The sequence below is a fragment of the Harpia harpyja genome, chromosome 1 (assembly GCF_026419915.1).
Source record: "Harpia harpyja isolate bHarHar1 chromosome 1, bHarHar1 primary haplotype, whole genome shotgun sequence".
Classification (NCBI taxonomy): Eukaryota; Metazoa; Chordata; class Aves; order Accipitriformes; family Accipitridae; genus Harpia; species Harpia harpyja.
Window position 1 is genome coordinate 30,220,523 of NC_068940.1, and position 26,851 is coordinate 30,247,373.

Genomic DNA, 26,851 nt, shown 5'->3' on the forward strand with positions numbered 1-26,851 from the left:
GCGCGTCAAAGCGTCGACCGACGCCGCCGGCGTTAAAGCCACGCCCACCCCCGGCAACCCGGCTCGCCGTTGCTAGGAGACCGACAGCCGGGGAGGGCGGGGCCTGAGCGCCGCCGGGCCCGATCCCTGCTGGGCCCGATTCCTGCTGGGCCCGATCCCGACCGGGCCCCGGCGCTCCTCCCGTGTGTGTGTGTGTCCCGTCCCCCCCACCCGGGGTCTGCATCCCCCAGAACCGGCCTTGGGCTCGGCCCGGGGACCCGTTACCCCGCTGGGGGCCGGTCTCCAGGCTGGTCTCCCCCCCTCCCACCGCAACAGAGCCCGGCGGTGGTGGAAGGCCCCGGTGCGGTCAGGCCGTGCCCCCCCCAGCCCTCCCGTGCCTCGGTGGAGCGGGAGCCGTGAGGGCAGCCGGAGGCCGGTGGGACGGAGCAGCGCCGGCGGTTCCCCCACGCCCTGCTTGTGCTCAGCCTGGGATTATCCCGGTTCATGGTTGTTTATCCCATCTCCCAAAACTCTTGCGCTGATATCATGGCTGCCGGGTTGGGAACGCAGGCTGGTCCCTCCCTGCCCAGACCCTGCGGTGCGAGGAGCGGGTGAGATCTCCTGGGGGGTCCCTGTGGGTGGGGGGTGGGAGGCCCACAGCTCCCCATAGCCCCCGGCCACCAAGGCCACAAGCGGGAAGGTGGTGGCTTTGGCCACCGTCAGCCCGAGCGAGTCAGGTCGGGAGCTCCCGAGCTGCTCCTCCATCCAGCCCTGGGTTTTCCTGCCCTTCGCCGTTTCCCGAGGACCCCCCCCCCGCGCTGCCAGGCCTCCCCCATGAACTCCTCCAGCCCACCCGTGGCCACACTCGTCGAACAGCCCTTCTGCAAAAATGCCTCATAAATGGCAGCAAATTCTCCCTGCCGCTGGACTGGGGCCAGGACTCTGCTGGAAAATTGGCTGAAACATGTGTTTTCCTCACAAATATTCCCTCCCCTCCCGAGCCGCTGGCAGCCTGGCTGTGCCACCGAACCTTCTCCTCCTCCTCCTCCTCTCACACGTCCTCCTTTCCCTCGCCAGGGCAGGAGTCTGCTGGGAAGCAAAGACGCCAGCGAAGATAAAGATTGGGCAAAGTTGAGTGGTGCTGCCCCCAGTTTAGATCTGAGCCACGAGCAAGGGAAGGGAGCGCAGCAGGGATTAAAAAGCAAGTTTTTAATTTTTTTAAAAAATGTTTTCCTCTTTTTTTTATTTAAAAAAAAAGGAATCTATTTCAGGACCGGGTGTGATTCATAGTTTTGTGTTTCAGGCGGAGGGCAGATGGAAAGGCCTCCCGGGAGCCCCTCTCTGCGGGGCTGGCCTCCTGCCCGGGATGCTGTCCTCTCCCTGCCACTAATTCTCCCACAAAGGAGAAGGACGGGCACCAAGGGCAGCAGCAGGCAGCAGCAGGCAGCCACACAGGCAGCGTGCCCTTGCACTCCCCGCTGCTTCCCACCCTGCTGCCTGCCATGGCCCGGCACAGCCCGGCACAGCTACTGACCCCCTTATCGACCCCCTCACCCAGCCCCTTATGGACCCCTTCAGGTGCCCAACCGACCCCTAAACCCCAGCTTGGCTTGGGAACTGTCGACAAAGGGTGATGCTTCCCCTCCCTGCCTTGCCCCTGCTGCTCAGCCCCCTGTGTCACAGCCCTGCAGCACTCCAGCCCTGTTTTGGGCTCTGAGATGTGACACCCCCCCCCAAAGAAAGCTGCCCTGGGTGGGGGCTGCAACGTCCCTCTCCAGGAATCCCTCCCAAAGTTTCTTCTTTGGTTTTGGTTTCTGCCCGAGGAGCAAGACCAGCAGCTCTGCTTGCTTTCCACCGTGCCCCAGGGAGCAGGAACCTGCATCCCCCCCCGCACCGATGCTCCCTCGGTGGGCAGGTGGGAGCAGAGGGGCCCCAGGCACTGCCACGGGCAGGGCAGGGAGTCCAGGTGTCCGATTCAGCAATTTTTGCACCAAACTCAGGTTAACCGGGGTGGGAGCATCATCCTGAGCTGGGACCGGGGGGAAGTGAAGGCTGGCAGGGGGTGAGTTTTTCAGTGGGTTGTTAAACCAGAACCCAAACCAGCCCCCAGCCGTCGCCGTCCTGCCGGGACCGAGGGCTCGTCCTGCCCGTGGCCAACACACGCCGGCTCTGTGCAGCACTGTCTGCCCGGTGGGAGCGGGTTTTGCCGACGGCGGCTGGGATGTCCTTGTGCCACAGACTGAGGAAATTGCGCAAAAAATAGTCGTGTCTCCGCAGCCCATTCAAGCAGGGTCCATGCACAGGGAGGGCCAGGGCAGCCCGCGGGGCTGGCATCCCAGCGCGGCCACGTGCCGGCCGGGAGCCAGCGGGGTCCCTTGTCCCAGGGAGGCGGTGAGCAGAGCGGTGCACACCGGGACCGATGGCACTGGCGCTGATGGCACCAGGGGGAATGGCGTGGGGGCAAATAGCACCGGGACTGGGTGGGACTGGTGGAGGTTGCACTGGGACCGGTGGCCAACCAGGGATGGATGGTACTGGGACGGATGGCACTGGGACGGATGGCACTGGGACGGCCCCGAGAGCACTTGCTGGAGGGGCCGCCAAGTGCCGGCACTACCTGCCCCAGGTGTGGGCCCGGCTGGGGGCCGCAGGCAGCCCCTGGCCCCCCACCAGCGCCTCCGCCTTCCTTCCTCCCTTCGTTTCCCAGCGCCTCGCCGTGGCCCCCCTTGGCCTCTCCTCCCACCCTCCAGCGCGGCCGCATTTTTCTGGGTTTGAGCTCATTCTTTCCACTCCCCTCACTGCTGGCTGCCAACTTTCCATCCTGTGCCCCCCCCTCCGCCTGCCGCAGGGAAACGCCGGCTGCAGCTGTGGGAGGGACCCGCAGCAACAAGGAGCCCCTGGCCCCGGCGTGCAGCCCCCGACCCTGGTGTGGCTGATGCTGTGTGAACCGCAGCATCGCATCCAGCAGCACCAGGAACCGGGGTGTGGGGAGCTCCAGGGCAGGGCCCCGGCAGAATAGCTGGAGCCGGAACAGCAGCAAGGAGAGAGCAGCAATGTCGCGGTCACCAACGGAGAAAAGCTTGAGCGGGCTTCCCTGGTCCTGGGGACAAAGCTGGCAGGGAGAAGCCCTCGCTGGGGTTTCCACCTGCGGAGAGACAATTTTCCCACAGGGACAGGGTGCTGCCCCACCTCCGTGTCCCCTTTGCGCTGGTGACCCCCCTCTCTGGCCTGCACCGTGCCGGCCACGGCCAGCGGCTCCCCACGCTCGAGCCACAGAGCGAGCGGAAACTCTCGACCTGACCGGGGCAGGGAGGGCACCGCTGATCCTCCCTGGCGCTGGGCCCGCTGAACAGGCTACACCACGGCGTCCCGGCTGATCGCCGGCAGCACAGCCTAAAAACAACCGGCAGAGCCCATGCGGCTCCAGCATCACCTCCCCGGGTGCCCGGGGTCACTCGCTGCTTGCTGCAGCCAAGCACGTCCCTTCCCGGCTGTACCGCGCTGCGGCAGGAGCCACGCTGCTCGGCTCCTGCCTCCCTGCCCCTGCCCGGGGCACCAGGAGCCACCGAGCGCCCGGCTCCCTGCCCAGGCTACGGCTCCCACGGTGCTCAGGGGCTTGAAACCTGCACCTCAGCGGAGCTCAGCCATTCCCAGAGGCTTTTTCAGAGCCAACCGGGACCCGGGAGGTGCAGGGGGAGCTGGGGGTTTCTGCCATCACAGGGGACTATGCTGCGACCACTGGGTGAGGAATCGGGATTTCCAGCAAAGGCGGCCAAAGGAAGCCCTGGACGGAGGCTTTCCCTGCCCCGAGAGGTTTCAGCTGGTGAAGATGGAGCCTGCCGAGGCCTGGCTGGAGCAGGAGGCAGGTCCTCTACCCCAGCCGCTGGCAAGGAACTGGGCTTGAATCCGGCCACGCGGCTCTGGGATGTGGCTGCCCACGGCAGGGACCCAGCAGAGACCAGCAACCTCCCTGATGTGGTTTATTCTGCAGATCGAGGGTTTTCCCCATTGCACCGGTACAGTGGCAGCAGAAAAACCTCAGTCCAAGAAACACTGGTACCAGGGAGACATGGCACAAAGCCCTGGCACAGAGGAGCCGGGGGTGCCAGGCGATGCTGCCGGTGCTCCCCCAGCCCCCCTCCCCGGCCAGGCTCCAGGATGTCCTCGAGGTGGACACCGCTATGGAGCCCTCGCCGGCCCCTGCTGCCCTGCAAAGGATGGGCACCACGAGCGGGACCTGCCACGCTCCCGGCAGCCTCCAGCCCTGCAGGCAGCCCTGCACCAGAGCACGGCCACCCCTCACCTCCGGCTCCCCAGGAGCATCTGTAATCCAGGATCCCACCACCCCAAGCGCAGGTGCCCGTCCCACCCTCTGCAGCCCAGGGGACCCGGCCCCACTTGTCCCCCCTCCTGGAGGGGAACCGGCCGGATCCAGAGCACCCCGGGCATCCCTCAGCACCGGTTAAAACAGCTCCACGTCCTCAGCATCGCTCCGGACCTGTCTGGGCTCTCTGCGGAGCCACCGGCCACGCTGCTGGCAGAGAGAGGAGAGTCCCAGCCTGCGTGGGTGGAGGGACGGGAAGGCGGCAGCTCTCAGAGCACGGACAGGTCGTGGCAGGACTTGGAGCGGACTTTGAGGGCCCCTTTGCTGCTGTTTCTGGCCACCAGCCTGTCGAGGAAGCGCCGGGCTCTCTTGGTGAGGCTCTCCTTGCGTTTCTGGCTGGGCGAGGGGCGCGCGCGGGCCTCCTTGCCCCCACGGCGCAGGCGGATCTGCCGCACCACTCCTTCAAAGAGCTCGGCCACGTTGTGCTGCAGAGCCGCCGACGTCTCGATGAACTTGCAGTCGAACACCACGGCGCAGGCACGGCCCTCTGCAAGGGAAAGGCAGGGAGGGGGCACGGCCCCGCTGGCACCCTGGGCACTGGGGAACGGGTGCTGCCGCATGCGGGGCAGCGGCTGAATGTCCAGGGAGAAGGGGACAGACGCGGGGGATGCAGCTGGGCAGGGAGCCCAGGTGCAGGGCCCTCCCCGGTGGTCCCCACCAGCCAGACCCTCCCACTCACCTTCGACGGAGACCTCACGACACCGCACCAGGTCGGTTTTGTTCCCCACCAGGATGATGGGGATGTCCTCGGCCTGCCGCGCGCGACGCAGCTGGATGCGCAGCTCCGAGGCGCTCTCAAAGCTGCCCCGGTCGGTGATGGAGTAGACGATGACGTAGGCGTTCCCCACCTGCAGGCACTGGCTGCGACGACAGCTCTCCTCACCCTGCCACCGCATGGGGAACGAGATGTCACTGCTCTGCAGGGGCTGCTGGCAGCCCTGACTGCTGCTGGGGGACAGCGAAGCACCCCAGCACCGATGGGACCTGCCAGCACTCAGCACCACCCTCAGCATCTCGGGGAGCAGACATGTGGCCCCATTAATAAAATGCACATTAAAAGCTCCTGATTTTGTGGGCTGTTTGAGAGTTTCCTCCTCTATCAGCAACAAATTAGGGCTGTGGGCTCAGCTTGGCTCGCGGGGACTGAGGCTGCACCTCCTGGAGCTGCCCTTGGCCACGCAACACCGGCATCGTGGGTGCAAGGCCCTGCGTGAACCAGGCACTGGTCCCTGCTGGGCAGGGTGGGATTAGCCAATAGTGGAAATAAAGGGCCGTTGTCGGAGCGTTATGGTGCTGAGGCATCTCCAGAGAGCGCAGCTGAACATGCAAAATGCAGCCCCATCCCACGTGAGTGCTGTGCCCACATTCACAGCCCGGGAACCGGCTCCATCCCCGCTCCAGGGGTTCAGTCGCTGCCTGGTGGCACCCGCAGGAACGCCAGTCCCGGCATGGAGGGAGGCAAAGGGGCGTTTCAAGGGAGGCCGTGACAGCGGCGCTGGCATTTCTGCCCAGGAGATGCCTCTGTGCGTTGAGCGGAAGGAATGCCCTGTGCCAGGCTCGCAGGGCCACAGCTCTGCTTATGAAAGCATGTGTCCTGGCTGGTGGCACCGTCTCACGTGGATTTGCCCAGTCAGCTCCTTCAGCCCCGTTTCCAAACCATTTCCACGCATTTCAAAGGGGGCTGGCACCACCCTCCTTCCCCACAGACCCTTCTTTCCGCCCAGCCCGACCACCCCTTGTGCGAGGGACACCCTGTGCTCTCGGTGCCTCACCACGAGAGCCCCCACTGGCGAGAACACGGTGGGCAACCTCCCACGCTGGTGAAAGGTGGGCAAAGAGCCAGCCAGAGACGTGACCCCCAGCCCCTCTCTTGCCCAGTGCATGTCCCGCTCCGCGGTGAGGGCAGTAGCAAACCCTGGACATTGCAGGGAAAGCCCCAGGGAGCTTCATGGAGCTCAGAGGCTCTGAAGCGGTGGCTGTGCCCATACAACATCCCCTGGGCACATCCCAGCACACCTGGCCCTGCCGGCAGCGCAGGCTCCCCGCAGCACCCAGCCCTGACCCTGCCGTACCCGCTGCTCCGGCTCCCAGGTGTCCATCACCAGCAGCGTGGTCTCCTCGCCATCCACGGACAGCGTGCGTTCGTACGAGGCCTCTGCAAGACGCCGGGAGAACCCAGTTGGCACGGCACCGCCTGGGCAGCTGAGACCCAGTCCTGGCACCGGGCTCCTCTCCGCCTTGCACACGGATTTTTCCCATCACGGGGCCGTGCACGCAGCCTGGACAGGCGCTGCCTCCCCGCCACCTCCTCCGGGTCCCATGGTGGGTGACCCTGCCGTAGAGGGAACCCAACCAGCCTCCCACCGGGCACCCACCTCCGTGCTGCTCCAGCAGGTCCCGCTCCTGGACACCAGCGAAGAGGTTGACCAGGCTGGTCTTGCCCACACCGGAGTCACCCAGCAGCACCACGCGGTACAGGGGCTCCCAGGAGCCGGAGGAACCCGAAGAGTCGGAAGACCAACTGCCCCGGGGTGCCGCGGCTCTGCCGCCCGGTTCGGACGCGGAGTGACCGAGCTGGGGGTGACAAGCCTCCCCCCGCGACGTGACACCCGGCACCCCCGGCCGCGGGAGAGGGGTGCTGGCCCTCCTCCGCAGCGGGCTCTTGCTCCCGCGTTGTGTGTTCAGGGTCATCTGCGGCACCGAGGGCAGCGGGGCTGGGAGAGGCAGCCCCGAGGTGCCCCGGCTCCTTGCGCCGCTCCCGGTGTCGGTCCCGGTGTCAGTCTCGGTGCTGGTATCCGTCCGAACCGGCGGTAACTCGGGCACAACTTTCTCCGGGACAGGCTCGCCGCCGCCCGGCCCGGGCTTTAAACCCCGGGAGGTGGAGCCCCCCCCCTCTCGCCGCGCCCGGTCCCTCCCCCGCCGGACACACCTCCCGCCCGCACCGGCCCCGGCCCCGGGCCCCGGCCGCCCTGTCCGGTCCCCGAGGTCCCCGCGGGGCTCCCGGTGTCGGGGAACGACGAGTTCCCCCGGGGCGCGTCCCCTCGGTCCCGGGGAGCGTGTTGGGGGGGGGGCGTGTGGAGAGGGTACGGCGGTAGCACCGGGATGCCCGGGCCATGCCGCTGTAGCCGGGCGCTCCGCCACGCTCCCCCGTCCTGCGCGGGGCAGGGTTCCGTCCCCCCGGTCCCCCCGGCCCCCGGTCGTGCTCCCCGCCGGCCCCGGCCCGGCTCCATCTCGCGGCGGCGTGGGGCAGCGCACGGCTCCGCTGCTTCGCCAAGTAAGGAGCGAGCCGAGCCCGGGGGACCGGCCCTGCCCGGTGCCCGGCGGGGCTGTGCTTTGCCGGGCCCTTGGAGCCCTGCTCGGCAGACACCGCGGCACCGTAACGACGGCGAGCGCGGCTGGAGGCTGGCTTGGCACGGGTGAGAAGAGGAGCCGGTTTTATTTGAAGCTGTCGTTTGGCCCGGACCTACCGCTGGCACCAAACCGCCTGAGCACCGGCTCCGTGCGGGCACCGCTCTGACCCCGTGCTGGGACACCAGTCCCACCCGCACTGGGATGCGCTGGCAGGGCCTCGTGGCACCAGGGCTGCTCCCGGGACACCCCTCACAGCGACGGGGAGGCCCCTTTGGGCTTCAACCCCTCCGGCGTTACCCGTGAGCACAGCACAGTCCAGGCAGGCCAGGGATGATGGTAACACCTTTATTGTACCATAAAACCCACATCAGCGAGTCCCCAAGGCGGTTGAGCGGGGCTGGGATGGAGAAGTGCCAACGGCAAAGGAGGGGGCTTCGCAGCTCGGCACCTCATCCAAGCCCAGCCACACCGTGTGCTGGGTGAGGGGCCTGCGAGCAGAGCCTGGCCAAGTGTCAGATGAGCGGTGTCTCCTTGGCAGGGAGGCTGAGGACCACCTCGGTATCCGGCATGCATCTAAGGGAGAGAGGAAAGTTAGGAGGGGCAAAGTGAAGAGTGGGAATAAGCTGCCATGCGAGGAGGAGGAGGAGGAAGAGGAGGAGAAGCTCCTGCACGGCCAGGGTGGGAGGTAGGCGACTGCTCGGATGCTCTGCGCAGCCCACTCAGAGCTCGAAGGCACCTGATCCCCTGCATGTGGGGATCAGAGGGCTTGGGGTGGGTAGAGGGAAGCCTGCTGTGCGTTAGCTGTGCCATCTTCTCTGTGTCCCCAGGGTCCAGGACTGGTTTTTAGTGGGGAGGGCCCAGACACTTGTTCTGGGACACAGGACAGAGCAAGCAGCTGGGGGGAGCAGGGGGAAAAACCCTTTAAAACCAGATGAGGGTTGTTGTGCGCAGTCCCTGTTCAGCATGAACCAGAGCCCTGCCCGACCACTAGCTCACCCCAGCACTATTTTGCTTTTCGGCTCACCCTTCACCATCTACCCCAGCCGCTAACCACTCTGCCTACAAAAGAAATCAGCTCCAAGCCTGAGTCCTGCTCCACGGCCCTTTCTTAGGCCATGCTTGCGACGAAGCCCTCCGCAAGGCAGGCTCGGAGCTCGCTGGCCTTCCCAGAGAGGCAGAGCCAGACGTAACCCCTGGGGCTCCGAGAGGGAGAAGGAATGAAATTAGCCGCCCCTCACTGTCAATCCCGAAAGACAAACAGCAGTGGAGAAAGCCCATCAGAACAGCTGGGTACATCTGCTTTCTCGCAGAGAAAGGACAAGCACAGTGAGCTGGGCTTGCTTAGAGCTGCGCTCGCTCAGAGCTGCGCTCATCCATCTCCGTCTCAGTCCAGGACAAACTGTGCGTCCAGAGTCCCCACAGCGCAGGGCTTGAAGCTGCTGGTGAAACCCACCCGGGGCCCCTTGAAGCAAGAGGATCTTGAATGGGGGGAAACTGAAATGCAGATGGGAACGGATACACAGGGGGTTACAGCTCCTCCGGGCTCTGCGGGCTGCCAGCAGCACACAGGGATCCAAAGAGGGCCAGCAAGTTGGGCGCTGCTACGCACCCTTACGCTCCCACACTGAGCGTAGCTTGTGTCTGATTTTGCTCTTTCAAGAAGCAAATCCGGTGTCTGGAACCAAAGGGTTAATTAGAAAAAACGAAGGGCTGGTGAAGTCGTGTGAAAAGTTGCAGGGAGGTCAGTGGGAAAGGGCTGAGGGATGGCGGAGAGGGCTCTGGCACGGGCTCCCGCCTGTCAGGGCGGGTAAGCACCAAATGCCTGACTTGTGATGTTACAGAAACTTTCCACTTGGGCCTTCCTGCTATTTTTAACTCTTCTCCCAGCCACCCTCAGTAACCCCAGCCCCACCAACTGTCAAGGCTAATTAATTCCCTTTTTTCATCATTTTTTTTTATCGGAAAAAAATTAAGTTGCACTAATCCATCACACAGCCGCTCACCTCCCCTCGCCATCTCCTGACACATTCCAGGCTTTCCTCCTGCTTCGGCTCGTGCCTCTGCAGTGCTGCAGCCATACCTGGCTTCCAGCTAAAACCCAGGCCCTGGAGTGGAAGATCTAGCCCCTCTTGTCACCTGTACCACCACTGGTTTGCTGGGCGAGCGTCTGCTCATCCCAAGGGATGATATTTTCATGCAAAATAACCCCTGTGTGCATGTGAGGTGTGGAGGAGCTGAGGGACTAGCCCGCACCTGCAGCAGCGGGACGCGCTGGAAAGGAATGATTCCGTTAGCAGATGCCTCTGTGCCAAGAACAATTTGTATAGGCAGTTGCTGTAAATAAACGCACATATGCACACTGTTCTGCGCACAACTATGGGTTTCAGGCTATAGCGTACTCAAGATCTAAACACATTTGACCCATTTTTTTTCTCAGGTTTATACCCCTGGTCAGCAGACAGCGCAGAAAGCCAAGGCACCTCTAAATCATTTGCGATTTTTGTGGTTTGTCCTGCCCCGGGTAAGACCCCACTGCCCTGGGACAAGGGGCAGCGTTACGCCTTCAGCCTGCCATGGGTACGGTGGAAAATAGCTTGTCACGGCTGGCTGTTGGTATGCTTCAGCCCACAGACTTGGCCCGTCTGGGTCTGTCCCTGGAGAGGAAAGGCCGGTATTCCTGTGATCGAGCTGGCAGGGCCTTCTCCCCATCAACACTAAGTGAGGATTCACCTTACACTTTGTAATTCTTATATCCAGTATCAGCACAGCACACACCGGTAAGCAGGAGTGGGGATTACCCACAACCTCCACTCGGGAAGTAATTAGCTACCAGAGAACTGGGGCAGGGAAAGAGCAGTGAGAAAGATAACAAAGTTTTGCCTTTTTGCTGCCAGCCAATGCTGCCAGCACATTTTTTTACATATTAGGGAAACAGCTGCCCCTCTTTGTTCTCACAGAGTGCTGGTGCCATTTCACACAACCAGCAAGGCGGCTCTAGATGGGCAAGACCTGCCTCGACAGGGATGCCCCTCGTGAGCCTGCCCCCTTCCCTCAGTTTTGTTTCCTAACCACAAAGTGAAAATAACAATAAAGTAAGAGTCAGTGTAGGCACAAGGGCCTTGAAAAGCTCTGCTGGTCCTGACTGTCCCCAGCTGCAGCCACTGATCATCTCCACTTGCAGGCTGCACAAAGGGAAGCCTAGAAGAGAGATGCAATGTGACCAGGGATCAATATTAGAGTTGTGGCTAGTTCCCAGCTGCTCTTAGGCAAGACCACAAGACCCTGCAGCCATCTTTCCAAGCAGAACCCAACGTAACTGTGGGTTTATACCCCAGGCTGGGCATAGGTTTAACAGTGATGTCTGTGGAAACAATGGGGTAAGGTTATCAGCACTCAGTGCCAACAACTTTGCAGCCCAAGGCTACAGAGAAAGGGCTGTGCAAGCCCACTGACCAGCCTTACTTTGGTCTGTGGAGAAGAACATCAGCAAAGATCAGCTCTCTTGGGTCTCTTGCACTCTGACGGAGCGTCTGGATGCTTCTCTTCAGCTCACAAATCTCCTCCTCCAGGTCCTTAATAATCTGAATGAATGACATTTCTAAGAGTCCTTTACTTTGCAATAGAAGCAGGAATTAAAAGTTTTAGAGATTTTGCAAACAGCAGAGCTAGAAAACATCCCTCGTGCAAGTGAGCCCCTAACAGGCTTCCTGAAACACCTGCTGGACTGCTCGTCCTCAGGATGTCCTACCAGCCCACTGACTCCAGTGGAAACGGAAGGCAACGTACCCCACTAAGGCAGACAAAATCCTTGTGAAGGGCAAGGGCTGAGGGTGGCTGGCTCTGCTGCACTGCGCTCATTCTTCCCCAGCTCGCTCACCTCCCTTTGCCTCAGTATTTCACATCGCAGAATGTGGTTGTTTTTCACCATCTGCTTCAGGCCGTCCTGGTGCAGCAACATCTCCTGTGTGGGTGAAGAGAAGAAAACCAGCTGAAGAAACTCCACAGGAACCACCAGCATGAAACCCTGCCACTGCTGGATGCCAATGCTGGCCATGTCCAGGTGCATCACTCTTCAAGAAAATGATTTCTGCTAGAACAAGGTTTGAGTTCCAGCTCTAGAAAGAGACTGTCATTGAGATCACATTGTGCTGATTATGGAAAAAGACTGAGGAACTCAAGAGATCCAGTTCAGTTTCCCAGGCAAAGCTTGTTAATATTGCTTGGGTAACTTGTATCACCTGTGCTTCCAGATTCACCTGTAAAAGGGCACAGCAGTTCTGCATCAGAGCAGGCTGTAAACCGAGTCCGTAATTAATTATTTTCCTGGTGCTCTCAAGCTGCTAACCCAGGAAAAGTGCTAAGCACATTGTGCGAGCAGGAACTGTGCAACAGGAGTTCCTCCTATTTTGGGAAGAATGACAGCAGTCCCTGCTCTGTAGTGCTGCATATAGTTTAATATCCTCATGAATTTGTTACAAACTTATGTGCACTGCCACAGCGGTGTCACAGCCAATTAGCAAAGCAGCTACCTAAATAATGTAATACAACAGGGACCATAAAAGCAGGGTGAATGTTGGGTCACAGTGCACTCACCTCCATGTGGCAAACTCTCAGGAGCGAGTCTGAGAATATTTTAACACACCAGACTACAGCAGCAAGTCAGAAGTGCTTCTCATGTACCCTCCCAGCCTGACAAACAGCTCCAGTACGGCATCAGGAGGGGAGCAGCAATGCTTTGTTACTCTTTGGGTGCTGGCTGCACCGTGCTGTTGCTAATGGGCAATGTGTGGCAGCCCCTGCCTTGTATCCCAGCTCCCAGAAATTGATTCCCCTTGCTGGGATGTCTCATGAGCTCCACAAACCTCCACGACTTTCTGTAATAATGCTTCTTGTTCTGCCCGTGCCTTCTCTTCCAGTTCCTCCAAGATGGCCTTCCCCATTTCTTCTGTCTTGTCTATCTCCTCCTGAGAACAGCAGGAAGGAGTGCACAGAAACAAGAGGAGCGTTAGGCAAGATAACCATCACGTTCCTTCCTCCCCTTCCCTCTCCTTCCTCCCTGGCAACATTGCAAGAGAGGTCTCGGCACCTGCTGTTGCTCCTTCAGTTTCTGGATGCTGCGCTGCAGAAGGGCTATCTGGACAGCTTGTTCCGGATACTGCCCGTCGATGTAGGTGCGCAGGACACTGAGCTCATCCTGGAGAACCTGTACCTTTGATGTGACTTCATCCAGCTGCTGCTGTAGCTCTGATTGAAAGTCAAAACAGAAAATCTCAAACCAGGGGTTCCAGAGCTTTGCTTCTTCACTAAGGAGTCTGTCCTGCATTTGCCTGAATCCTCTCTACAGAGATTACACACCCTGAGGGAAGTGGGAACGGCTACCCCAAGTCAGACCACCTTGACCAGATCCTGCCCTCCTGCAAGGAGCAATTCTTCCCACCCCCCTGAGCACAGGCTGCCGGGTGTCACAGGGCACTCTCTGTCCTGACAGGCTGATGGGAAGATCATCCCCACAGAGCAAACGGGATTTGTTTTCAGACATGGAATTGTCTGATGTTTATAAGATCAACACAGTGTCTTTAACCTCATAAGAAGGAAAGCAAAGGTAACACAGTTGTAAAGACTGCATTTCATAGTAATGTGAGCAACTCACTTCCCAGATTCTTCTCCATTGTTTTTTCCGTTTCCTGGAGCTCTGCCCTTGCTGTATCCAGCTGGTTCTGATTGAAGGTCTGCACGATTGCCTTCACCCTCTGCACAGGGAGAAATCCAGTCACTGCTCATTCCACAGAGCTCTGAAACGTCCCCCTGCACCATCCCTGACCTTCCTCTCACGTGCTGTTGCTTGCATTAGCAGGACAGAGGAATCCATCGCTGTGGCTGGTGCCAGCTCGTGCACAGGAGCTGCTCTGGGGAGCAGAGTGGTGCTTCAGGAGCCAGCTGGAGCCAAGGACATTACAGAGAGATGGATTTCGGCTGTTACAGGGGTGACTACTGTTGCTTGGGACAGTTACAGTCAGGGTGCTCTCATGACTTTAAAACACAGGCACAAAACAAGAGCACTTCACAGGATCTTTGGGCATCAGAGAGCTCCCTGCGGGACTGGGGATGCTCCAGTCACACTCGGTGCAGTGGAAGGGGCTGGGCAGTGCCTGACCCTTCTCCAGTACTAACGAGTAATGGGAAGTTCTGCGCTCTGCTGAATTGGGTCTGTTGGTCAACCTTAAAGCCTCACCTGAAATACTTCATACCGCTGCAGCAGGCTCCTGGCTTTCTTGGCAGTGCTGTCATCAGTGTGCTGGATGTCCTTCATCAGCCGGCAGTTGGTCTCTGCCAGGTGGGCACTGCGCTGCTTCAGCTCCTCGACAGCATTTTTCTTCAGATTGGTCAGATTCTGCATGAATTTGTGGATTAAAGTGTTGCGGATTCCACCAGTCCCACCCACCCCAAGTTTTCATAGCATCGTCTGCCATCCCCGGGACATTCCTGTGCCATGGTAACAGCAGCCTCACTGCTGAGGCACTCTGACTTCCCACATACAGCACACCCTTGCTCCCACGTTCCTTTCTACCAGCTGCAGGATCACCGTCTCTTTTATAACCATCTTTCACCTACTAGAAAGCTGTGGTCATGTCCTCTACGTCAACCTTCTCTTTGCTAGACAGAAAATCTGATACTGACAGTCTTTTCTAACAGGTCACATTTCCTAAATCTCATCCCTCCTACTGCTACAGTCTGGACTCTCTCTTGGTTTCTCTTAATTTTTCTTCATAGACAATATCAAGGTTAGATTTCACCAGCATTAAGCAGAGCAGCATAATTACCTCCAGTGTATTAATAAATAAACACATGCCATTTTGCAAGAGTGAGTCAGGCTGCTAGAATTTCCTCCACAAAGGCAGCCAGGGTAACTGTATGGATTTGCTACCTACATCCTAGCACTGGATATTTGTGGCACGTACTGTGGTAATTTTGATCTCTTCCAAGGTTTTAGCTAATTCAGCCTTCTTGAGCGCTAATTTCCTCTGAGTAAAACTTCTGTATTTCTCTTGGGATGATGATGTCTCTGAAGGCAACGGTGGTTTTTTACTCAGCATAAATGCAACTGGTGAAACAAACAAACAAAGGCCTGTGCTTATTTCACAGTCCAGTTTCAATGCCTTACATCTACTCTCTCCTGTCATATGTGACTGAGAGAAATAAAAAGAACTGAGAGACTGAATTCAAACCTTCTGCGGCCCCAGCAAAAGCCACTCACAGTTACAGCCCAGGAGACGAGCCTACAAAGCGCTCCCTGGCCTTTTCTAGTTCTCCCCCTTTATTCTCAGCATTTCACCTTGGATAATTTCCTTTTTGTGGCTTTTGCTGAACATCTCCCAGCAGAAAGCACTGGGTTAACTCAAAAGCAGCACCAGTGGGCAGGGGCAGCAGGGCGGTGTATAGAGGAATCTCTCCCAACCTGGCTTGTTCTTCTCCCCTTTCTTCTTCTTGTCCTCACTGGTGAGCAGTGGCAAAGTCAGCCTGTGGGCTGGAGATTTCCTCTCCTCTGCTTCTGCCTTCTGCCATTTGCTGTAATCCTAAACTCAGCATGACAGTAGCACAGAGAAGATAGGGCGTCAGAGGAGGTTTGTGAGCAGAGACCTCTCTGATGTGACCCACAGTTCTGACTCCCCTCTGCAACTCCTCTGGGGCTTCCCGGCGTCCCTTCACCAGCCCGGAGAAACAAATCTCCAGGCCTGTTTGAGAGACGCCGTGTTTACAACCACGGTGCTGTGTCATAAACACCAGGGGAACAAGAGACTTACTATTCTCTTGAACTCTTCCGTGATACTCGGGCCCGGGCCCTGTCCATCCATCTCCGCGCGGGCTCTGGAAGGAAAAAGCGTAACCCCAGCGAGGAGGCCGAGCCCCACAGCTCCGCCTGTCCCCACGGATAAGCCTCTGTGGGTCCAAAGTCAGAGCAGAGAGGCAGTGACACCCCCGGGCTATGGTACCCTTAAGTGAACCCCATCTCCTCCTTGCCCCATGGGGACCCCCCTGCCCATCCCCTACGGGGAGCCCCCCTCCCCACCCCATGCCCCCCAGGGAGTCTTCCTGCCTGTCGCCTACGGGGAGACCCCCTGGCTCTCTCCTTTGTCCCATTGGGACCCCCCCGGAGATCCCCCGTACCCCGCATCCCCGTCTCCCGGGCCGGTCTCCATGGCGACAGCAGGAGGGTACGGAAGCCGGGCGGGGCCCGCGCTCCCGGGAAGGGCGCCCCCTGCCGGCTCCGCCCCGGCCCCCGCACGGCAGGAGCCCGGGATCCACCGGGACGGGATCCACCGGGGCGAGGGCCGGCCGCCCCGGAGAGCCCGGAGCAGGGCGGCCCCGGCGCCAGCGGGCACCGGGCAGCCGCCTCAGGGCCCCGCAAAGCTGTTCGGCCCTACAGGCGTTGCCATGTTAATGGCCGGGGGCCCACCCCCGGAGCCGTGTGGGTCGGGGTGGGATGGCCCAGCAAGATGCACGGTGCCAGGGTCATAGGGGAGCTGGCGCGGCCGGTGCCCGGTGCCGGGCACGGCGGGCGGGAAAGGCTCGGGCATGCGCCGCCCGCAAGCCCCGCGCAAGGCCCAAGGCGATGAGGAAGGCGCGGCGCAGGCTTGTGTGGCGTTCCCCGGGGCAGCGGGGCTCGGGTAGGGCCCCGGGACAGGCCGCAGATGCCCGGGACAGGCCGCAGATGCCCGGGACAGGCCGCGGCGGCGGCCCCGGTCCCCGCTCGGGCCCCTGTTACCACAGCAACTGGCGGGCGGCGGCTCAGCCAATGGGCGCGCACCCTGCGGCGGGGGCCACGCGCCGCGGCGGCAGCCAATGGGCGCGGCCCCTGGCGGGCAGCCCGCGGTCTCCGGGGCAACAGGACCGCCGCCGCCGCCGCCGCCCCATTGGTGCCGCCCGCAGATCGGCGGAGGGGGCGGGGCCTAGGCGGGCGGGGCGGGGCCTGGCGGGGCCGGGCAGCGCGGGACGAGGCCCCACTCGTGTCACCGGGGGAGCCGCGTGGCCGCCCCGTGGGCAGCGCGGGCCCCGTTCCCCCCATCCCCCCCCCCGCCCCGCTCTGACCCACCGGGAGCCGAGCCGCGGGGAGACGCCGCTGGGCCGGGCGGGGGGACACGCGTCCAGGAAGGCACCGGCCTTCCCACGCCGCGGGGGACCGAGGGCTGCGAGCCCCGGCGGGACGGCACGGGGGCTGTCCCGGGCCAGGGGGACCCGGGAGAGTGGGCAGGACCGGCAGGGGCGGGGTCCGGGAGCGGCGTCCCGGGCGGGCGGAGCGGTGCCCGGGCCGCTCCCGGGGGGGGGCCGTGAGGCCCCCACGTGTGCGGGTGTAGGGGGCACCGGGGACACCGGGGTGCCCAGACCGGGGGAGCAGCGGGTACTGGCAGTAGTTGGAGCATTCCCGGGTGGGTCCCGGAGGGCACGGGGAGGTACCGGGGTGCTCAGGCCGGGGCAGCGGGACGCTCGTGTGAAGGTACCGGCGGTCACCGGGGACGCTGCGCTGCTCAGCTGGGGGCACGGGGAGCTACCGGGGGTGCCGTGGCGGCGGTACCGGGGCGTGCCGCCCTGCCATTCTCTCCAGCAACCCCTCTCCGGAGGGCGCCCATTGGCGGAGCCGGATATTTCCCCCCGCCCCGCGGCCAATGGGCCGGGGGGGGCGGTGCCTCCCATTGACAGAACCGGCGCGGCGGTGTTTACCGGGGGCGGAGCGGCGGCGGCTATAAAAGCGGCGCCGGGGGGCGTGCGGCTCCTGGGCTGCCCGCACCGCCCCCGCGCACCCCCCGACCCGGACCCTCCGCAGCGTCTCCGCACCGCACCCGACCGGAGCGTCCGTCGACTTAACGGGGGAAGCATCCCCGGGGCGGGGCGGAGGAGCATCTCCGGGCCGGTCCAGAGCATCCCGGCGCACCCCTGGGCCGGTGCGGAGCATCCCCGGGCCGGTCCAGAGCATCCGGGAGCATCCCCGGGCGGGTGCGGAGCATCCGGGAGCATCCCCGGGCCAGTGCGGAGCATCCCAGAGCATCCCCGGACCGGACCGCTGTGGAGCATCCCCGAGTCGGAGACCGCCGGCCCGGCCCGGGCCCCCTCCGGACCATCTCGGCCGCCGCCGCCCCGGCGGAGCCGCCCCCGCCGTGCGCCCCCGGGCCCCGGTGCGGCCCCCTGCGCCCCGCCCCGCCGCCGCCGCCCGCTCCGCACAATGGGGGCGGCGCGGCGCGGCGCGTAGCGGCGGGCGGGGAGGCGGCGGCGGGCGGGGAGGAGGAGGAGGAGGAAGAAGAAGAGGCGGCGGCGGCAGGGGGGGGGTCCCGGGCCCCGGTATGGTGCAGCGCGGTACGCGGGGCCGGGGCGCAGAGGCTCGGCGGGAGCCCTGCGCCCCGTTGCCCACCCGCGACGCCGAACCCGCCTGGTGCAAGACGCCGAGCGGGCACATCAAGCGGCCGATGAACGCCTTCATGGTGTGGTCGCAGCACGAGCGTCGCAAGATCATGGACCAGTGGCCCGACATGCACAACGCCGAGATCTCCAAGCGCCTGGGCCGGCGCTGGCAGCTCCTCCACGACTCCGAGAAGATCCCCTTTGTCAAGGAGGCTGAGCGCCTGCGCCTCAAGCACATGGCCGACTACCCCGACTACAAGTACCGGCCACGGAAAAAGGGCAAGGTGGGCACCGGCGCGTCCCGCCCGCGGCTCCCGGTGAAGATCAAACCCTCCGTGCTAGGTCGCGTCTCCGCCGGCCGCAGGCAGCCCGCCAAACCGCCCGCTGACCCCGACGCCCCGCAGGAACCCGCGCCGGAGGTGCCCGTCAAGGACTGCCCCGCGGTGCCCGGCACGGCCGCCCGGCACGCGGCACCCGCCGGGGAACACAGCCCCCAGGAGCCCCCCGCACCCCCCAGCCCTGCTGCCGCCTGCCCCGATGCGGGGAGGTCTCCGGAGAGCGGGTCCCCCTCTCCCATGTCGGCTGGGTCCCCTCCCTCCTCCTTCAGCTCCTCCGATGAGGAGCTGGAGGAAGAGCTACTGGGGGTCCTGCCCGGGCGGGCCCCCGCCGGTGCCGCCTGCGGCACCCTGGACTGGTCCGTCTTTGACAAGGACCACGACCTCTTCCCGCGGGGAGGCTCCTCGCACTTCGAGTTCCCGGACTATTGCACGCCCGAGGTGACGGAGATGATAGCGGGGGACTGGCTCATGTCCAGCATCTCGGACTTGGTCTTTACCTACTGAGTCCCGCACTCTGCAGGTAATGCTCTTTTTTTTTTTTTTTTTTTCTCCCCCCCCCCAATCAGGTCGTATCAAAAAAAACCCCACAAAAAAAACCCCCAACAAACCCCAGGAAAAAAAAAACCATAAAAAGAACCGAAACCAGCTGTTTACATGCAGGAATCAGGTATTTTGCCTTGAAGGCGCTGGAAGGCAGAGCTCCCTGCTCTCCCCACCCCCCCCCCCGGCACACACCCACTCCTCATCCGTCCGTCTGTCCGGACGCGTGGCTGGCCGCCGCGGTTATTTGCCCGTGAAATGCGAGCATCTAACCGGGTTTTGCATTGTCAGCGCCCGGTCCCTTCCCCCTGCGGCTCCGGCCCCCGCGGTGCTGCTGGCCATGGCTGCTCCCGGTCGCTGCCATGCCCGCCGGCGGCTGCCCCGTGTTCCCTCCCGCTCTGCGGGCAACGGGAGCACCCATGCCGCCCTCGGCTCTCGGTGCCCATCCCGCCCTCCCCATTCCTCAGGGAATGGCCGATTCCTTTTGCTTTTTGACTGCATTTAAAGTACAGCTTCAATTTTCTCCTCTTCCTTGTTGCAGCCCTTGGGGAGGGATCCCCGGCTGCGCCGCGTCCTGGGGCGGCAGAGCCATGCGGAGCCCTCCCTGCCTGACGCCTCGTTTTGGGGGGGGGGGTGGGGGGGTGTCTCTGGCTTCGGGGGTTCGGTGTCCCACAGGACCAGCTCTTTCCCTGCGGCGCACGCTCCCCACCGCTCGCTTTGGGAAGAGCGAAGTTGCGCGCACGTGATCCGCACGTGGACGCGGGAGGCTGTGTTGTCCCTCTCGCCAGGCAGTTGTGCGGAGGAGGTTGTGCCGCGGGAGGAGCCCCTGCCCGTAGGCACCCCGAACCCCGGTGGAGATGACCCCTTCCCAAAGCAGCCACCCCCCATTTTAGCCTTGGACGCGGTGCCCATGCAGGACCCGCTCTGGGCTGGCTCGCCTTGGCTGGCGGAGCCGGGTCCCAGCGTGCCCGGCCGCGGTGAGTGATGCTGCCGGGGTGGCAGGGAGCGGGCAGGGCAGGGTGGCTGGCAAGGGATGTTGCGGGAAATCTGCCTTAAGCAACCACCCAAACGGGGTCGAGGGCAGCGAGAGCCGACGCTGGTGGGCGTGCGGGGTGTGGGCGATGCTCCGGTGCGGCGTTCCACTGCGCCAAGAGCAGGGGCATCCCGGCAAATTGCTGCCAAGGAGCTTCCCAGCAGCGAAGGTCCTGCCGCAGCGACTCTTCCAGCTGGGTTTTTCTTTGCTTTTCCTAATGGCTCCTTCCTGCAATGAGCTGTCTCCTCCCGCTGCCGGGGAGCACGTGGCTGCAGTGCTGGCTCGGCGGCGGCCGCCGCAGGCTGCATTTGTGGGGCAGGGGCTGCACTCGGGTACGGCTGTGCTGTGTGGGTGCCAGTGGGGACCCCGGTCACCCTGAGCTGCCAGCCTTGGGGCCGTGGCCGTGGCGGGGGCTGGCAGCACCCGGAGGACCTGTGCTGGGCTCGGCGGGGACCGCTGCTTGAAGCAGCCTCTGAGGTCCCCCCACGGCCCCGATTCCCAGGGGGGGTCTGGGTGTGTGGGAGCCCTTCTGACCCGTTCCGGGCAGTGGGGGTGCCAGGGGCAGAGGGGCACCCACTCCCCGGGGCTCTGCCTCCCTGTTTTGGGGCTGCCGGTTCCTCCGGTCACAGGCTACCCCATGCCTGCCCATTGCCGTGGGGCCGGCTGGAGCCGTGACCAGGGGAAGGGCATCCCCCCCTCACCCCTCCCGGGGCCCTGGCAGCCCCCCAGGGTGGCTCAGAGAGGGGGACAGGCCTGGCCCCACTGCCAGAGATGCCGGTGGCTCCGGCTCAGCCGTGGGGACAGGCACCGCGGCGCAGGGAGAGGTGCGTCCCTGGGCCCTTCGCAGGGATGCTCGGTGTCCCCCAGCCCCATCCCGGGTGGCCTCGGGGTCCCCTCGAGGCACCTCCCTGACGGCCAGCCATCAGCATTGTAGATGTGTCGGTGTGTAGCGGTAGCTGTGTGTGTGTGTGTCGGCGTTGCGTTAGCCACGGTGTTTCAGTAGCCCTGGTGCGGGTGCCAGCCTGCGGAGGCAGGCGGGTGTCACGCATCAGACACGTGTTCCCCGTATAGAGCGTGTCCCCGTCCCTGCCCCCCCCAACCCCTCACCCCCCACCCCGAGGCCGTTCCCCACCGGACCCAGCCCCAGCCAAGGTGGAAAAGCCAAATAAGCGCCGGGCCAGCCTGCTCCCGCCTCGCCGCCGCCCCGGGGGGGGGGGGTGTCTGCCTTCCCACCTCCCACGCCAGGAGCACCCCAAGCCCCCTCCCACGTGTGAACCAGGTTTGGGGTTCCTGTGGGGTCCTGCGGCCCCTGGGGCTCTCCGACGCACACAGATCTCGCCCAGCACCTCGGTGCCTTCTCGGGGCGCGCGCAGCCAGGGGCGCTCGGGAAAGGTGCCGAGGCTGCCGGTCGCCCACCCTCCATCCCCATCCATGGGGAAGCCAAAGCCCCAAAGTACCTGCAGGGCCTGAGGCCACGGTGAGGGTCTCGCATCATATGTGTGCTCTGCCAGCCCTGGAACTTGAGGCTGCATCTCCTGTTCCCAGCAGGGACATGGGCAGCCCCGGGGTCCCGGTGGGTCCCTTGGGTGCCGTGCATCACCCGTGGGCCGGGGCACTCCCTCCACGGACTGTCAGGCGAAACGTTTCCTCAGGAGCAGGTTCTGGGTCAGCGCCAGAACCGGAGCCAGAGCCGGGGTCCCCCCCCCACCCCGGCCGCAAGCACAACACCATCTGCTTCATCCCCATCCCCGTCCCCCTCCTGCCCCCTCCTCGAGACTCGCTGGGTTTGTTTATCGGGGGGAACCGTTGTGGACAGTGGTGGATTTTCTGTGCCGTGTGGTTGTAGTGCTTAGAGACCCCCCCCAGCGTGCGGCCCCCTCCCGCTGCGCCCCCCGCCTCCCCGCTGCCCGGTGCTGGCTGGCATGCGTGTGCGAGCGTGTGTGCGTGCGACATCCCGTCATCACTAGAGACAAAGCGAATAATAATAATAATAATAATAAAATAAATGAATAATAAAAATAAACCAAACCTCTCTCAGGAAGAAGCCGCCCCGGCGGCAGCCAAGCGGGCCGGGGGCCCCCGGAGCCGGCGGGGCCCCAGCGCAGCCTGTGGATGGGCACCAGCGCTCGGGGTCACCTTTGTAGTGTTGTGTTAGTGAAGGGTTCCTGTATCTGTTGTCTTGGAGAAATAGGCTTTTAGCTGAGGGGCAGCCCTCGCCCCCTGTCCCGTCCTGGCGGGGGGGTGCAAAGCGGCCGGCTCTGGCTCTGCGGAAGCTCGGCTAACGGTTATCCTGACTGTTGTGACTATGGAATAAAGTGTGTTGGTCTGCTGCCCACGGCTCCGGCTCCTCCTGCGCCGCCTCGCTCCTCCCAGGGGGATGTGGAGCTCCCAGGGGGATGCGGGGTTCCCAGGGAGATGCAGGGTTTGCTGGGGGATGTGGAGCTCCCAGGGGGGTGCGGGGTTCCCAGGGGGATGCAGGGTTTGCTGGGGGATGTGGAGCTCCCAGGGGGATGTGGGGTTTGCTGGGGGATGCAGGGTTTGCTGGGGGATGCAGCATTCCCAGGGGGATGCGGGGCTTCCAGGGGGATGTGGGGTTCCCAGCAGCCAGCACCCAGCTCCCAGGCATGTCAGCTCCCACCTTGGTCCACAGGCTCCCACTCTGAGCCCCGGTTCCCATGGGCTCCCACACCGACCATTCCCTGGGGAGCAGGCTGGATGTCCCCTGGGAGCAGTGCCACGCTGCTGGGGGGTGTGAGCCTGTGTGTCTCTGCATGTGTGCACGCATGTGCGTGTGCGTGCATCTCCCTGCACGTGCGTAAGCACCCTCTTGGTGTGCAGTGCGTGTGCCTGCACCCCGTGCGTGTGCCCGCGGGCTGCACACGTGTGCACGGTCTGGGTGTGTGGCGTGCGGATGCACAGTGTGCGCGCGTGTGTGTGTGCATATGCCCGCGCTGTGCACACATGTGCTCCATGCACGCATGGGCTCTGCACATGCCCATGCATGCCGCGTGCTGTGCACACGTGTGCTGTGTCTGCTCTGGGCACACGCAGCCCCACGGCACCGTCAGCTCCACTCAGGGGCTGGGGGGGGGCTAATCCAGCCCCGCAGGAGGGCTCGGGGGGGGGGGGGCCACGCGATGCTTGCGTCTCACACACACACATACACACGCACACCCCCCCTCCCATCCATTGCTGTTGCCACGGCAACAAGGGGAGCCCGGAGCATCCTTGGGTACCGGGTACCACCAGCCCCTCCCGCCGCATTCTGGGGACCTGGCTGCCCCCAGGGAGCGTGGAGGTGTCCGGGGAGGTGGCTGTGCTTCAGTGACCCCCCAGCCCCATGGGACCACAGGGCTGCACCGCCTCTGGGCCAGCACCCAGCACCACCCTGGGCTCCGGGGTGCCCCAAAGCCATGGGGGCAGCGATGCCCCGGCACGACGGCACAGACCCCCCCGGCTGCAGGACACTGCCTGGCTCGACCAGGAGCAGGGAGGCCCGTGGGTCTGGCCCGGCTCGCCGGCCATCACCGCTGCCCTCCTGACCTTGCCACCGGCCAGGGCCACGCGGGGCTGGGTGCCCGGTGCCCGGTGTTTGGCACTGCCCGCGCAGGCACGTGCGCACGCCGCTGCCGGCCTGGCTCTGAGTCACGCACAGCGGCCGCACGCAGCATCTGTGCTGGCTCCGCAGGCAGCGGCGGCTCCTGGCCTGGCAGCAGGGACCTGCTCTGCCCGCTCCCCCCCCAGCCCCGGCAAAGCCCCCCCTGCCATCCCCACCCCAAGTCCCTGGGAGGAGGACGTTGAAGCCGGGTGCTGGCTGCCCACCGGTGGACGGTGCCGTGGGATTCCCTCCCGGACACAAGGAAAGGAGAAGGACTGCTGTTGGGGACAGCACTGGGACGGGGAAGGATGTGCTAAAGCCTCTGCCCCCCCCAGAGGTAAGCGGGGAGCAGGCAGGGCTTGGGGGGGGCAGGGGTGTGGGCAGGGGTGAGCCTATGTGGGGACACATGGGGGGATGAGGATGAGGGCGGCCTTGTGGGGGGTAAAGTGATGGGCACCAGGGACACAGCAGGGTGGTCCCCAGGGTAAGCCTCCCCCCCTCCAAACTGTGGCAGCACCAGGCTGGGACTCCCCCAGACCCCTGCATGCAAGAAGGGCCCTGCTGCTGCGTGAGGACGGGGGGACAAACACGTCCCCAGTTTCAGGGACACCCAGGCTGGGGCAGAGGGGCTGGGGATGTACTGGGGGACAGCCAGTCCCGTGGGCGGCACGTTTGCCACCCCCCGCGAAGCCTCTCTGGCGCAGGGCTTTGTTCAGTGCCGCGACCGGCACCGAAAGGGTCCCGGTTCCCCCCTCCTCACCCTCCTCCGGGCTGACATTCCGCACACATCCCCACGCACACGCCAGGCTGCGGGGCCGCCCTGGCAAGGGCTGAGCAGGCAGTTCCCATGGCAATACCCCATGGCAGGTGGCAGGGAGGGGACGCCGCGGCCCCATCCCCGCAGCAGGGTGGCCGTGTCCCTGTGTCCCCACGAGGCAGCAGCCCCTTGGCCACCCCAAAGGTGGCTGCATCCCTCCCCGCCACCGCCCCTCCTTCCCCATCGCCGGCGATTGGGTGGCTGCGGATGGCCTGATGTTGGGCCTGATCCTGCCAACACGGTGGCGGGAGCCGTGCTGGGGCTGTGCCGGGTCTGGATCCGGCCCAGGATGGGCAGGTCCCCCGCGGTGCAGGGGGATTCCCTTCCTCCATCCCGTGTGGAAGCCCCACTGGGATAAGGGCAGCGATGCTCTCAGTCACCCCCAGGATGTGGCCTCAGCCTCGCTGCCCTGGCTGGGTCCTGGCGGCCAAGACAGAGCTCTGGGGGGGGGGCAGCTCTTGGGGTCCCTCTTGGTGGTCCCCAAAACAGGCAATGGCCCCTGCATGCATCCAGCACTGGTGCCCTGTCCTCCGCCCTGCACCCTGGGACGAGGGCAGGAGCCAACTCAGCCCTGCGGGTGCTGCGGCTGCAGGAGGGCAGTGGCTGTGGGTCTCAGGGTCCTGTCGCCCTCCCCACAGCCTGGTCCGGCCCCCCTGTGCCCCCCCAGGCCCGATGCCCACCCGTGAGCCGAATTGCAGCTGCGGCCGCGGGCCCAGCGTGGTGCAGGGGAAGTGGTACGGGGTCCGCTCCTACCTCCACCTCTTCTACGAGGACTGCACTGGGGCCAGCCCCGACGGGGATGGGGAGGGATCCTCACCCCACGGAGCCTGGGCCCCCCTCATCTGGAAGGTAAGAGATGCTGAAAACCCTTCCTCCCACCTCCCCCCAGAGATGCACTCCCTGCCCACATCCTGTGCGGGGTGCATCCCGCCACGGCATTTGGGTGGCCCTGTCCCCAGGTGAGCCTCTCCACGGGGACCCTGTTCCTGCTCGTGGGAGCCGCCGCGCTGGCTGCCGTCTCCCTGGTGCCCCCGAAGCTGGAAGGGATCGGGGAGGAGGAATTCATGGTGCTGGACGTGCAGGCGGTGCGGTACAACCACGCGCTGGGGACGTGCCGGCTGGTGGGCATGGCGCTGTGCGTGGCGGCCGGGGCGCTGGGTGCCATCGGGCTCCTCTCCTGTGCGCTGGCCCCACGTCGCCCCCGGGAAGAGGAGCAGCAGCTCTCGCCCATCCTGTGCGGCAGCCCCCCGCCACGGCCCCCCACCGCCTTCGCCCCGGTGGGAACGGCGATGTCCTTCGGCGTCTCCCGCGTTCATGGTGTCCAGCCCCGGTGGGACACCTAAGGCCGGGGAGGCGACGGGTGATGCCCGGCACAGGGCCAAGCCGTGCTGCACCCCGGGAGCTGGCTGGATCACCTGGAGCTGGTTTGCAGCAGGCGCTGCGGAGCATCCGGCTCAGTCCCGGCATAGCTGCCACGTCCCATCGTCCCCCCCACCCTGCGGCCCCCGCACCCCGGCTTCCACAGCTGCCACTGCTCACTAAAGATGCCAAGAAATCCCTTCGCTGGCGGCTCGGTGGCCGTTGCTGTGTCTGCGTCAGAAACCCCGCGAGCGCCGGGTTTTTGTGTGGCAGCCACCGCCACTGGCAGCACCTCATTCGGTTTGGCATGGAATCGTATCAGAACCCGGGAACGAAACTATTTGGCCCAGTTTCCCTGTTGGAGGCTGCTGAGGCTGTTGCTGGTGGCTGAGCACAGCCATGGGCACCCGGGGGGCACGTGGGGCCACGTGCCCTCTGCTGCCAGCCCGGCACAGCCCTGTGCACCTCCTGCCTTGGCCACCACCATCTCAGCTCCCCTGGGACACCCCTGCACCCCAGGGTGCTGCTGCATCTGGGCAGGAGGGTCCTCGCTGCACCAGCGGGCAGTGCTAAGGAACCAGCGTCACTGTGGGGGCAGAGACCACCTGAAGCCCCCAGGGGCATCGCTGCCGCTCGCCCCGGGGCTGCCCGTGCTCCCCAGTGCGGAGAGGTTCCTGTCGCATGTCTCCCTGAGGCCGGGACCCACCAGGGCTATTTATCACCCCGCAGCAACCCGTGTGTTGCAATGTGCAAGCATTGTGCAGCACACCCTGCATCCCGGGCCAGCATGACCCTGGGGGCTTCCACCCACTGCTGGCACAGGCCGGCTGCAGTGGGCACCACGGGGGTGCCAGGGCCCCAAAATCTGGCCCTATGTCCTTGAGAAAGCCGAGCTGCTCCTGTGGACCGGTGGCCTGGCACACTAGTACATCCTGCATGACATGCCGTGGCAGAGCCAGGGTGGAGGGACCTGGCTGGCAGCACCCAGCAGCTCCTCCAGTAACCCTGGGCTGGATCCAGTCACACCGGCTCGGCTCAGGCACAGCAGGAGAGGGGCAGC

At 64.0% G+C, this 26,851-nt stretch overlaps 4 protein-coding genes across 6 annotated transcripts; 2 read left to right on the forward strand and 2 right to left on the reverse strand.

Moving 5' to 3' along the window:
* Window positions 1-3,943: 3,943 nt before the first annotated feature.
* REM1 (RRAD and GEM like GTPase 1) lies at window positions 3,944-7,414 on the reverse strand. Its single transcript, XM_052783748.1, has 4 exons — window positions 6,739-7,414; window positions 6,436-6,518; window positions 5,043-5,247; window positions 3,944-4,850 (listed from the first exon to the last, which is right to left on the reverse strand). The coding sequence occupies exons 1-4, from the start codon at window positions 7,052-7,054 to the stop codon at window positions 4,573-4,575; spliced, it is 882 nt and encodes a 293-aa protein (XP_052639708.1). The 5' UTR covers window positions 7,055-7,414; the 3' UTR covers window positions 3,944-4,572.
* Window positions 7,415-8,045: 631 nt separating this feature from the next.
* Window positions 8,046-22,296, reverse strand: C1H20orf96 (chromosome 1 C20orf96 homolog). 3 transcript variants are annotated; one of them, XM_052783740.1, is made up of 11 exons: window positions 22,047-22,296; window positions 15,517-15,580; window positions 15,171-15,288; window positions 14,674-14,816; window positions 13,947-14,105; window positions 13,365-13,464; window positions 12,801-12,958; window positions 12,577-12,678; window positions 11,592-11,675; window positions 11,177-11,295; window positions 8,046-8,287 (listed from the first exon to the last, which is right to left on the reverse strand). In XM_052783740.1, exons 2-11 carry the CDS (start codon window positions 15,565-15,567, stop codon window positions 8,227-8,229), a joined length of 1,095 nt encoding a protein of 364 aa, XP_052639700.1. In that variant the 5' UTR covers window positions 15,568-15,580; window positions 22,047-22,296; the 3' UTR covers window positions 8,046-8,226. The 3 variants fall into 3 exon arrangements, with proteins under 3 accessions (XP_052639700.1, XP_052639693.1, XP_052639686.1); XM_052783733.1 differs by lacking the exon at window positions 22,047-22,296 and adding an exon at window positions 15,881-16,398; XM_052783726.1 differs by lacking the exons at window positions 15,171-15,288; window positions 22,047-22,296 and having other exon boundaries at window positions 15,517-15,802.
* SOX12 (SRY-box transcription factor 12) lies at window positions 17,987-19,200 on the forward strand. Its single transcript, XM_052783752.1, has one exon. It carries the CDS (start codon window positions 18,049-18,051, stop codon window positions 18,946-18,948), a length of 900 nt encoding a protein of 299 aa, XP_052639712.1. The 5' UTR covers window positions 17,987-18,048; the 3' UTR covers window positions 18,949-19,200.
* Window positions 22,297-23,325: 1,029 nt separating the features above from the next.
* On the forward strand, window positions 23,326-26,527 carry NRSN2 (neurensin 2). Its single transcript, XM_052784964.1, has 3 exons — window positions 23,326-23,952; window positions 25,100-25,281; window positions 25,392-26,527. The coding sequence occupies exons 1-3, from the start codon at window positions 23,358-23,360 to the stop codon at window positions 25,773-25,775; spliced, it is 1,161 nt and encodes a 386-aa protein (XP_052640924.1). The 5' UTR covers window positions 23,326-23,357; the 3' UTR covers window positions 25,776-26,527.
* The last annotated feature ends 324 nt before the right edge of the window (window positions 26,528-26,851 follow it).

Excerpts from the sequence above, each read along its gene's own strand:
- SOX12 (XM_052783752.1), top strand. The coding sequence starts at position 18,049 with ATGGTGCAGCGCGGTACGCGGGGCCGGGGCGCAGAGGCTCGGCGGGAG.
- REM1 (XM_052783748.1), bottom strand. The coding sequence starts at position 7,054 with ATGACCCTGAACACACAACGCGGGAGCAAGAGCCCGCTGCGGAGGAGG. Across the intron at positions 6,519-6,738 it reads CCTGCTGGAGCAGCACGGAG|AGGCCTCGTACGAACGCACG; the intron begins GTGGGTGCCCGG and ends GGCGTCTTGCAG. Across the intron at positions 4,851-5,042 it reads TCGTGAGGTCTCCGTCGAAG|AGGGCCGTGCCTGCGCCGTG; the intron begins GTGAGTGGGAGG and ends TTTCCCTTGCAG.
- C1H20orf96 (XM_052783726.1), bottom strand. The coding sequence starts at position 15,787 with ATGGGGTGGGGAGGGGGGCTCCCCGTAGGGGATGGGCAGGGGGGTCCC. Across the intron at positions 14,106-14,673 it reads AAGAGATCAAAATTACCACA|AATCTGACCAATCTGAAGAA; the intron begins GTACGTGCCACA and ends AAATTCATGCAG. Across the intron at positions 8,288-11,176 it reads GTTCTTCTCCACAGACCAAA|ATGCATGCCGGATACCGAGG; the intron begins GTAAGGCTGGTC and ends TCTCTCCCTTAG.
- NRSN2 (XM_052784964.1), top strand. The coding sequence starts at position 23,358 with ATGGGACCACAGGGCTGCACCGCCTCTGGGCCAGCACCCAGCACCACC. Across the intron at positions 23,953-25,099 it reads AGCCTCTGCCCCCCCCAGAG|GCCCGATGCCCACCCGTGAG; the intron begins GTAAGCGGGGAG and ends GTGCCCCCCCAG. Across the intron at positions 25,282-25,391 it reads GGGCCCCCCTCATCTGGAAG|GTGAGCCTCTCCACGGGGAC; the intron begins GTAAGAGATGCT and ends CCCTGTCCCCAG.